This window comes from Adiantum capillus-veneris, chromosome 20, assembly GCF_014529385.1.
Source record: "Adiantum capillus-veneris isolate H3 chromosome 20, ASM1452938v2, whole genome shotgun sequence".
Taxonomy (NCBI): Eukaryota; Viridiplantae; Streptophyta; class Polypodiopsida; order Polypodiales; family Pteridaceae; genus Adiantum; species Adiantum capillus-veneris.
In genome coordinates this window covers 99,815,627-99,826,588 of record NC_140950.1, presented here as the reverse complement: position 1 = coordinate 99,826,588, position 10,962 = coordinate 99,815,627, and the positions used below count along the sequence as shown (strand labels likewise).

Sequence of the window (10,962 nt, the reverse complement as noted above, 5' to 3'; positions counted from 1 at the left end):
CATATAGAATGCATAGTTCTTTGAATTGCATCTCCTATAATGTGCATGGGTTATGCAATCACGTCAAGTGGCGGCTTATCTGGCACTATGTACATACATGTAAAGCAAACATCGTGGTTCTTCAAGAGCATAATCAGCATCAATTTGCAGGACAGACTTCTTACTTTGCGGGCTACTGGATAGCTTATGCAGGATCAGCTGGCCATTCTGGAGTGCTTATGCTTGTTCAACATGAACTCTTCCCGACCTTGGTCTTTAATGACCCGGCTGGGAGATGGATGGTCATCCAATGTATTGTTAATGGAGAAGTTTTCGAATTTGGAGGATTATATGCATACACAGCTTCTGCAGATAGAGCACGGTTGTGGAGTGCTATCTCTTCTTATTGTTGGCGTTCCAATGCCTTTCTCTGCGGAGATTTTAATAATGCACCAAACCTTGCGGATAATACTACTGGCCATTCTCACATGCTTCATATGGACCAGCAATCTTGGGACCAATTTATGTCGACCTGTAATGGGCTTGATTTGTGGCCCTTTTTGCATGCGACTGATCCAGGCTTTACTTTTCAGCACAATGCTCAATCCATGTATCGCGCTCGGCTGGATCGTTGGTATCTTTTCCACATGCAACAATATGATGACTTTGTATGCGAGATGACGATTGATTATGCTATGTGTCTCTCAGATCATTTTCCCGTATGCTTGAAACTTCATTTTGACTCTTTTGATGTCAATGATCGCCTACCCAAGAAAAGACTTCTGCATGTCAATAATGCTTATCTCAAGCATGAGCCTTTTCGCACTATGATTGTGAATATCATCCCGCCTTTGCTATCCCAGATGTATGTTGACTTGGACATAGCATGGTTTCGTTTTGTTATGTGTGTTCAATCAGTTATACAGGATTATGGCAGGGATTATTTGTCACAATTAAGGGAACAGGTTAACCAGGCAAAGGATGCTTGTAGCCGATTAATGCACTTGGCTAATCATTCTTCTCTTGCTGATGCTCAAATGACTGAGTTGTTCTCTGCTCGTGCAATCTTAAGGCACAATGATGAGAGGAAATTGGCCAAATGGAAGACTCGAGCTCATCAACAAGATTTTGCAGATAAAGGATGTGATTCTAAACAATTCTTTAAGCATTTGCATCACTCGAGGTAGTCTCAAGCTATACGGAGAGTTAAATTACCGTCAGGGGAGTGGACCTCCACTCTTCGAGAGCTAGCACTAGCCCTACGCTCTCATTATGGCAAGATTTTTGAGGCCCCTTCTTCTCCCACAAGAGAAGCTCGCCAAGCGCGTCATGTGTTTCTATCGCATGTTACTTCCATTCTCTCGTTGCGGCAGGCTCAAGACTTGGAAGCTGTTTTCACTGAGTCAGAATTGTATGCCACCTTGCTTGATTTAGGTCGATGGAGAGCTCCTAGTTGGGATGGTCTCTCTGTGGAATTCTTCTTGTCTTTCTGGGATTATTTGAAGTTGCCTCTATTATTCATGATGAATACAGCTTGAGAACAACAGGAATTACCCTCCTCTTGGAAAGAAGGTTTGCTCAAGCTGATCCCTAAGCATGCATTGAGTGAAGAATTTTCACATTGGCGGCCTATTACACTTATGCATGTGGTATATAAATTAATGGCAAAAATGCTTGCTAACCGACTCAAATGCTTTCTACATGAAGGCTTGCATCAATCTCAATACGGCTTCATTCCGAGACGTCAAATTACTGATAACCTCGCAAATGTCATTGTTGGTATGGAATATGCAAAATATACTGGACAGGATGTTTAGTCATGCAGGTTGACATTGAAAAGGCATTCGATATTGTTCTTTGGGATTACATTGCGGATACCATGCGACATTTGGGCTTTGGGCCTAGGCTATCCCGTGTCGTGCTTTTCTTGTATGCAAACAGTACTTCTCAAGGCTTGCTAGATGGTTCTCTCACAGAATCTTGGCCTTTGGGACGGTCGGTACGGCAGGGCTGCCCTCTGAGTGCTTTGCTTTATGCGATCGCTACTCATCCCTTGTTTATGTACTTGGATTCCTTGACCTCCACTGGTAGGCTACATGGCCTTACTTTACCTTCTGGTCGACATTTTGCTTTATGCGGATGACTCTTTGTTCATGCCTCGTAATAACTATGATGATGTACAACAGATTATGCATACTCTTCACTTGTTTGGATTGGCAGCAGGTCTCAAAGTTAACTTTTGCAAATCCAAGCTATTGCCTTTGAAAGAGTGTGATTGGCATCGGATATTGTGGCTTGGGGAGATTGTTCCTCCCCATGTTCTAGTTCGCCATTTGGGTTATCCGCTGGGTTGGAATGTATCGGCTATGAAGAAAACGGATTGGGTGCTCCAACGTCTACATTCCAAGTTGAATTATTGGAAATTGTCCATGTGGCCACTTCATGTGCGTCTCAGGATTGTTCAATGCATCCTTGTGGCTTATGTGCAGTTTTACTTGCCTTTGTTGTCTTGGCCTCGGTTGCGCTTGCAGTCTCTCATGTCCAATATTTTAGAACATTTTTGGCGGACCTCGTCTACCAAGAGGGGCATTCAGCTTTTATCTATGGACAAGATGTGTTCTCCCGAGCGGCTTGGAGGGTTGAATATTTTGGACTTGAGACGTCATCTTCTAGCTCTGAAAGCTATGTTGTTGCCAGTTTTGGTGGAGCAGCAGCAACCCTGGGCTCTCATGGTCACACATTTATGTGCGCAGATTGTCACCCCTTCTTTTGGTCATTGGAAACTGACTTATTGGGATGTTGTTTTTGGGAAGCTTGAAGGACACATTCCTGGATGTCCCTTTACTTCTTCTCTAATTGTTGATTGGAAGGTTGTCACTTCACATTTGGCTTGGGATGGTCGACAATCCTCTGGGGGTAACTCTCTTCGCTTGGAGAGTCTGCATTGGAGCAGGGTTTTTGCTTCGACTTTCGTTCAACGGTCTCCTCGCCAAGCGTATTTTCTTTCCCAAAAAGGAATCTGTCAGGTGCATCAGGTGGTTGATGATTCGGGTTATGTTCTTTCTTTTGCCGATGCCGTCTCCCGCTTTCGGTTGGGTCTTCACTATTCTCCTCTCTGGCAGGAGATTCAAAACATGCTTGCTGCTCATTCGCCCATTCCTCCGTTGGATAAAGACTCTCTCTTCTCTGATTGGAATTTGGCTACTACCAGATTGGAGTGCATCTCAGCTGCCAGTGTCTATGCCATTCTTCAGTCTGATGTATGGATTGTGCATCGGGGTAATCAGCTATGGTCGCTTTCCGAGTCATCCTTGTGGTGGCAACATGCATTGTCTCGCATTTGGCAGAGTCATCTGCCTTTGAAGGAACGTGTTTTCTTGTGGCGGTGCTTGGTGGGAGCTCTACCTTTGGCAGTGTGTTGCATGCTCGGCATATTGCGCCTTCCCGCTGCCCCAGATGCCTTGAAGCTGAGGAGACCGTGCCACACTTGCTGTGGTGTTGTCATCACTCCAGAGCCTTCATTCGGCAAGTGTCAGCTGCTCTTCGACTACATTTTCCTTCCGGCTCTTTTCATAGACGATTTTGGCTTTTTGGGGTGCTTCGGTCACCACAATCTCAGTTTGCGGTCTTCTTCACCTGGGTCAGATTTTGGACTATGTGGGCCATCTGGCATCATAGGAACTCCTTAATGTTCCAGGGCACTTTTGTTGACCCCTTTCCCTATTTCAAATTATCTCTTGGTCAAGCGCTGCATTTTGCCTATGAAGCTGGAGACATCACTCTTGATGCCTACAGGATTTACTTTGACTGTTTCTAGCCTTCGGAGCCTTATAGTGCTCCGTCTTTTGTATCCCTTTCTTTTCGTGGTTTTTCCTCGCTTTGAGGTTTCCCACTTGTAAATTAATCAAAGCCGATTTACAAAAAAAAATAAAAATGTGTGTGTGTGTGTGTGTGTGTGTGTGTGTGTGTGAGAGAGAGAGAGAGAGAGAGAGAGAGAGAGAGAGATAGATAGATAGATAGATAGATAGATAGTTCTATTATCGTCCTGGGAGGTCAAATATGACCTATGGGACCACATTAGGTCCTCTTTTCCCCATATATTCAGCCATGAGCTCTCCCTACATACCTTCCTCTCCCAACCACGATGTGGACTCTCTATTGCGACGCTCATTTCAGCCATTTTTGAGCATCGAGAGTCACTTATGAACATTTATCGTCCTGGGAGGTCAAATATGACCTATGGGACCACATTAGGTCCTCTTTTCCCCATATATTCAGCCATGAGCTCTCCCTACATACCTTCCTCTCCCAACCACGATGTGGACTCTCTATTGCGACGCTCATTTCAGCCATTTTTGAGCATCGAGAGAGAGAGAGAGAGAGAGAGAGAGAGAGAGAGAGAGAGAGAGAGAGAGAGAGAGAGAGAGAGAGAGAGAGTTTGTGGAAATATTTGAGAGTGTTTGTAGGACATGATTTTTTGTATGACTTCTCTTTTCAATTCTCTTAGTATGCATGGACGATTGTGAAAAATGAGAATTCAAGAAGAATCTCTTGAGATTCTCTCAAGGCGACTCTCCTTCTCTTTCACTCTCACGTATTACTGCTTGGTGACTCTCTCTCTCTCTCTCTCTCTCTCTCTCTCTCTCTCTCTCTCATAGTCACATCAAAACGTCTTACAGTCCTTGTCGTCCGCATCCAACAGAGGAGAGGGGCACAATATAGTAGAAGGCATTATGCCTCTTCCAAGTTTCCTCCTCCTTTAGCACACCTTGGGCAATTTCTGTATATGGGCACATGGCGAAGGGCTGGGGCGAATGAATCCATGCAAGGCTTTACGATATGAACCATGTAGGTAGAGACAAGAGGAAAAAAGAAGAAGGCCACATAGAGGAGATGACAAAGGTGGAGGAAAAGCGTGTGTGGGGGGAGGGGTGTGTGTTCCCAACTAGTGAATTCTATTTAAAGTGAGCGAATGTTGAGGTTTAATGCATGGTAATCCCTCCTCGTTTCATATGACATAGGGTCAGAGTCATGGGATCTACGACGGGCACTTTATTGGCGGGGCAGGGGGGGGCTTTGGGCCGTTGGATCAACGTAGCAGGGGGGTAAACTTTTATAGTAATGCGCTTACTACCATTTCAATCAGGCGCGATAGGTGGGTTGGATAGGTAGTGCAAGTGTTGAGCGGGAGGTGGTGAGATCAAGTTGGGACGCGATGATGGGGAGCCTATTCTTTTTGCCATGCAGAAATGGGATCAACGATGAATTGAGTATCCACCGTAGATCCCTCGGCTTTTGCCCACGACCTTTATAGACGAGGGTAAGCCTTGGCACATTGTGATCTATCATTGATGAGCATGGTACAATGACGAAGTTGGCTTGATGTTGTGGTTGAACTTTTGGAGAGTAAGGTCTCCCACTAGGAGCAAAGGACAACAACACGAATTCCAAGACTTAAACAATCCTAAGGAAAAGCTTTCCTCTTATTTCCATTAAAAGTTGTTTTTTTGTTGTGGAAAGTAGAATTTGATTAACAGATGTAGAAAAAAGATACAAGGAACCCACAGGTAAGGGGTGGGTTAGCCCAAATCACCAAATCAAGCCACATCTTCCATCAGAATGAATCTAGAGGCTTGGTAGATCCTAGGCATAACAATCCTCCATTTTTGCCATCTTACACATTATAGGAGGGTGGTGATATATTCAGTCTCATATAACAGAAATGAGGCCTTTTTACAAAGCTGATTGGCAGAAGACAAGAGACTCCTTTTGAGGAGAGACAAGGCATACATGGCTTAAGAGGAATGCCTTTGTCTTCCAAAAGTTGTATTTTTTGAGAACATATAGTCTCTCTAAACAAAAGGAGAAGCATAAGTCCCCTCTAATACTCTAACAATGAAGGAGATAAAAGTGATGGAAAAAAGGCACATTCGCTACTGTATTATAAAAAATGCAAAGAATAATGACAACTCCACACCATACATACATATCATATTTTCTTGGGCCAAAGCATCCTCGTGCACAAAATGCATCTCTCTTTATCTTTAGTTTTATGATATGCAAATTCGTCTCCTTCAGGCATTGGCCAACTCCAAATTCCATTTGTGTGGAAAAATCACATAACTTTTGAGAAGAGCTTGGAGGAGAGAGACAACAAAGCCTCAACAAGGACTACAACATGAGGTACAAAGTACACTACTACTCCGCTTTTTGAATTCATATCAAAGCCATCAAAGCAAATTCGTTAGGCAGTGGTTATGCAATGGATAATTATTTGTAATGGGTAACTATGCAAAACTAAGCCCCTCATTAATTGAATAGGTAGTGAACAACTTTGGCATGGTCCACGAGTGTTCATTGCGCATAGAAGCTACATCCATTATGCAATCACAGCAAGCCACATCAAGCTAGTAAGAGTGCACATCTCCTAAAAGCAGCAACACATCAGATGCATTTAAAATTACACCTAATCTCTTGTGCAACTATTGGCATTTTGGCATAGTAGCAAATATCCTTGCATAGGTTTTCTCGTGTAACCAAGGAGAGGGCTTAGTTATGAGCAAAAGTCCGTTCTTCCAAATTGTGAAAGCCATAGGTCATAATTTTGTAACCATTGATTTCACTGACAATAAGGATACACATGCAGGTTGAGAGCATTGCTGAGGAGAAGCAAGGCTATGCGGCAAGCCTGGCCTCTATACAGGAGGCCCGAAGGCGCATTTCTCCCTTCGCCCATGTCACGCCTGTGCTGTCCTCCTCCTCTCTCAACCAGCGTGCCCGCACCAATCTCTACTTCAAGTGCGAGCTCTTCCAGAAAGGGTAATTTGCAGAGCAGAATTTGCCTTCCCACATTTTTCTTCTACTTTTCCATCTCTGGCTAACCAGCTCCTGTTTGCCATCATCAGCGGAGCTTTCAAGTTCAGAGGAGCATGCAATGCCGTGCTTTCTCTCCCGCAAGATCTTGCCAGCAAAGGAGTGATTACTCATAGCAGGTACTTGCGAGGAAAACCCTTCTGCATTTGTTTAAAGGCAGCAGACTTGAGTGAACGTAGCTCATTCAGAAGTAGAAAAATACTGCCTTTGTCCTGAAATCTGCACAAAACACCGTGTCAGACTCTAAATAGATAGAGCAGTCTGTACTGCGAAGGGTTATCTCAATCTGCACAGACAGATGGCTTGTTTGGCCTTGATTGGGCTGACATGGAGTTTGATGGGGAGCGTCCCCCATGTGGGGACATCACTCCCTTGCTTTACCACAGAGCCATGCAACGTTCGTTGGTCTAGGGAATGCATGGAGGAAATTTAATGTGTCCTTTGTAAAGATATCTGATCTGCCGCACCAAGAAAATGCCATGCATTGCCAAACTCTGGTTTAACATGTCATATGTTGGTTCAGTAGAAAAACATTTGCCATAGTGAATCAACTTGGGGATTGTCATCTTTGCTGTGTCAATCCAGAATCTCTCCTCAAAAGCTCCCTAATTTTGATTAAACCCATCGATAGGCAAACGGCATTATGATCTTATTAGAAATGCATATAAAAGAGGAAGAAGGTAAGACTCCCATTTAGGAAGAAGATGCTATAGTGCTATTTTGAGTATAGAGCAAGCTGAACACTATTTGCGATTGGTTGAATACACACACAATAATACTGTGTATGAGTCACTGGACAAGGTGTCATTTTAGATAATGGAAGGTGCAGCGGAAGAAAAGTCTCACCCATTTTGAGTATAAGATTTTTGAAGTAGATATCTACATAATAAAGATGCACAAGGCTTATAAGAAAGACTAAGCTGAACAAAAAGAAGGTAGCTGATTGTTACCATTGTGAGTTTATGTTTGCAGTAGGTGATTGGTTGCTTTCCGCTTAGAAAAGGCAAGGTAAAAGAAAATGAAGAGCCAGAAATCTTCATTTCCGAAGCTCCACTTGTGTTACCATGGTCATTTCAAGTTTTGGAAAAGACTATCAACGTAGCTTAGCTTAAACCTACCAGAAGATATGCATGTCATGCGAGTCCTCTTTGGCCCTTTGTGAGGATGTCAGAAATGTGCCCGTTGAGGTTCAGCAAGAAGTGGGAAATTGGAAGAGATTCTGATTCCTAAAACCGACTGTGGCACATCCAGCAATCAATGGTGCTATGGACATGTAGTGCGCAACAGAACAACTTAAATGGGGCAAACAATCTTGACACTTTGTGTCAGTGGAGGTTCAGTAAGTTTGTTCTGTTTGAAGTCCGACTTACCACTAATTTTAGGACTAGTGTTCTTGAAATTATGGTGACATATTTGTAAGCAGGCCAAGCATTCAAATGTTGTCAACCTGCAGACAAGACTCTTAGTAAATCAGTACATTGGTTAAACTTGGCGTGATAGCTTTTGGACTCACTCCATCTTTCTCAAACTACAATTCACTTATGTAGCTTAGGCAAAACTTTAATTCTCTTAGAGGTAGAGTAGGTTACGAGCTGGTTTTGTAAGATGTATAAGTATTTGAGCTTTTTGTAATTTCAGTGGTAACCATGCTGCTGCGATTGCTCTGGCAGCAAAAATGCACGGTATTCCTGCTTTTGTAGTCATGCCCAAAAATGCGCCCAAGTGCAAAGTGGAAAATGTAAAGCGTTATGGAGGGAAAATTTACTTTAGTGAGCCCATGCTCAAGTCAAGGGAGGAGGTTGCTCTCAGTGTGCAGGAGCAGACGGGGGCGGCCTTGGTTCATCCCTATAATGATGGAAGAATTATAAGGCAAGTACTGTCAGCCATCGCTTTTCCTACACTGTGCTTATCTGTGTGTAAGGGAGTGAAGATAACTGATTTTTTAGCTTATGCTATCTTGATAGGCAAGATCATGAAGTTTGTTTTAGCTTGTGCAGTTTTTACATCTCGTTGCGGTGTTTGTTTTGTGACACTTTATTTATATCTTCAGCTAATCATATTTATGCTGCTGAAGTGGACAGGGTACTATTTCTTTGGAGCTGTTGGAGCAAATTCCAGAGCTTGATGCCATAATTGTGCCTATAAGTGGTAAAGAGTAGTACCAAGGAGTAAATTTCTTTGTCACCCTTGATCTCCCATGCTGAATTCGCGAATGGCAAAGTATACTAGATAATCCATGTTTCCATCGGGTTGTGATTATTTTGCTTTACTTATAGTGGGCAATGCAGAGGCTATGTTCATTCACCTAAGTAGCCGCAAAGGTCGGGGGTCGTGGGGCAACCCTTCCCCACTATACATCTACTCTGCTTTCTGAGATGGAAAATATTCCTACAACACACACTCAGCACCTCTGGAATTCTGTTGTGCTCTCCAATCAGAGCGTACCAGATTGGTGCACATCTGCGCAGAACTGATCACTCCGTACCTGCACTCGCCAACTGTTTCCTGCTTATCGGGCTCCTCCCCCGACCGTTACGGCTGGGAAAGGTCTCCTGGGGACCTTTCCCCAAGAAGCAGGCTCCTGCAGTGACTCTCGGCGTCCACCCGTCGTCACGTGGTCACATGTATCCCTGGGAAAGGTTTCCAGGAGACCTTTCCCTACACCTTAGTATTTTACTTAATCGACCGGTTCTTTTTTAGTAAATGATCTACTTTGTACTTTTTCAATCAATGATGTATTCTGGAGCTTTTCAGGGTTTTGGCTTGCATGGACTTATGTTGATAGATTTATGGCACAGGTGGTGGCTTGATTTCGGGCATTACAATAGCAGCCAAGGCAATCAATCCCAACATCAAGATTTTTGCTGCAGAGCCGGAAGGTGCAGATGATGCAGCACAATCAAAGGCAGCAGGAAAACTTATCATCACACCCCACACACACACTATTGCAGATGGGCTGAGAGCATCTCTTGGCTCTTTAACATGGTACTTAGTGGAACTCAAAGCATAGGCTATTTAGTTAATGTTTGCTTAAAAGGCTTCACATATATACGTATATTGCATGCAGGCCAGTGGTTCGTGACATGGTAGATGATGTAGTGACTGTTACAGAAGAGGAAATAGTGAATGCCATACAACTTTGCTATGAAATCCTGAAGGTTGTAGTCGAGCCGAGCGGAGCAGTTGGTTTGGCTGCAGTCTTGTCAACACAATTTCAGTCAATACTGAGCAAACAGATCTATAAACATGTCGGGATTGTGTTATCGGGTGGAAATGTAGATCTTGGTGTTTTAGGTGAGTATTTTGAAGATTGTAAGAGGTAAGTCTGATTTCCTTGCGATATTGCCGAAATACTCAGAACTCTGCCAGTTTTTCTTCGTGAGCTTGCCATTGATTCTTGCTTGATTATGGTAGCAGCTACCTCAGACATGGATGCATGTCTTGGTAATAGTCATTTTATGAAAAAAGGATTTTTTGCAGCAAGGCATGAATGCACTACTATAGAGCTAATCATTAAATTAACATTTTGATAGCATTATCCCTTTATTTTATAAAGAGAAGTCTTTTGTTATTCGCATTTTTGAAGGCAGGCTACAGATATAGCTAGTGGAGCAGGCCAAGCGGCATTGGCTGAAATCTATTAGAGCATTATAATTTCTTGTGGTCAGAAGATACATGTACAAATTGTTGCTTTCATTACTCTGCTCCTTCATGGTGAGGACTAAGCAAGATGCGGGCACGGACATTCTTGATGTGACACCTACTTTTAGGGTGCCCAGGTACCTATATTGTTTAGAGCGAGGTCGCTATAGGAGCGGAGAGTGTGTGCGCACTCTGAAGTCTATCAGACTATGGAAAGGGTTTGTAATACTGACGCACTAGTGGAGTATGGAACGAGTGATAAAATCATGAGGCTTTCCTAGGTTTTATTAGTCTTCAGTAAATTTCTGGACTGTTCTCAACCCTCCCCCCTTATTTTTACAGGCAAAGAGAGTACACTTTCATTCATATCTTTACCTTCGTAATCTCTTGCTTTAAAGTGTGGCAAGGGCATTCGTTGAGCATGTAAAGACACTTTTACAGCCAATTTTTCCTTCGCACAAACAAATT

At 43.3% G+C, this 10,962-nt stretch overlaps 1 protein-coding gene across 1 annotated transcript; it reads left to right on the top strand.

Moving 5' to 3' along the window:
- The first annotated feature begins 6,488 nt into the window (after positions 1-6,488).
- Positions 6,489-10,335, top strand: SR (serine racemase). The gene is made up of 6 exons (XM_086492729.1): positions 6,489-6,798; positions 6,885-6,971; positions 8,491-8,721; positions 8,927-9,000; positions 9,651-9,837; positions 9,920-10,335. Exons 1-6 carry the CDS (start codon positions 6,620-6,622, stop codon positions 10,173-10,175), a joined length of 1,014 nt encoding a protein of 337 aa, XP_086348855.1. The 5' UTR covers positions 6,489-6,619; the 3' UTR covers positions 10,176-10,335.
- Positions 10,336-10,962: the final 627 nt, after the last annotated feature.

Excerpts from the sequence above, each read along its gene's own strand:
- SR (XM_086492729.1), top strand. The coding sequence starts at position 6,620 with ATGCAGGTTGAGAGCATTGCTGAGGAGAAGCAAGGCTATGCGGCAAGC. Across the intron at positions 8,722-8,926 it reads AATGATGGAAGAATTATAAG|TGGACAGGGTACTATTTCTT; the intron begins GCAAGTACTGTC and ends ATGCTGCTGAAG. Across the intron at positions 9,001-9,650 it reads CATAATTGTGCCTATAAGTG|GTGGTGGCTTGATTTCGGGC; the intron begins GTAAAGAGTAGT and ends TTTATGGCACAG.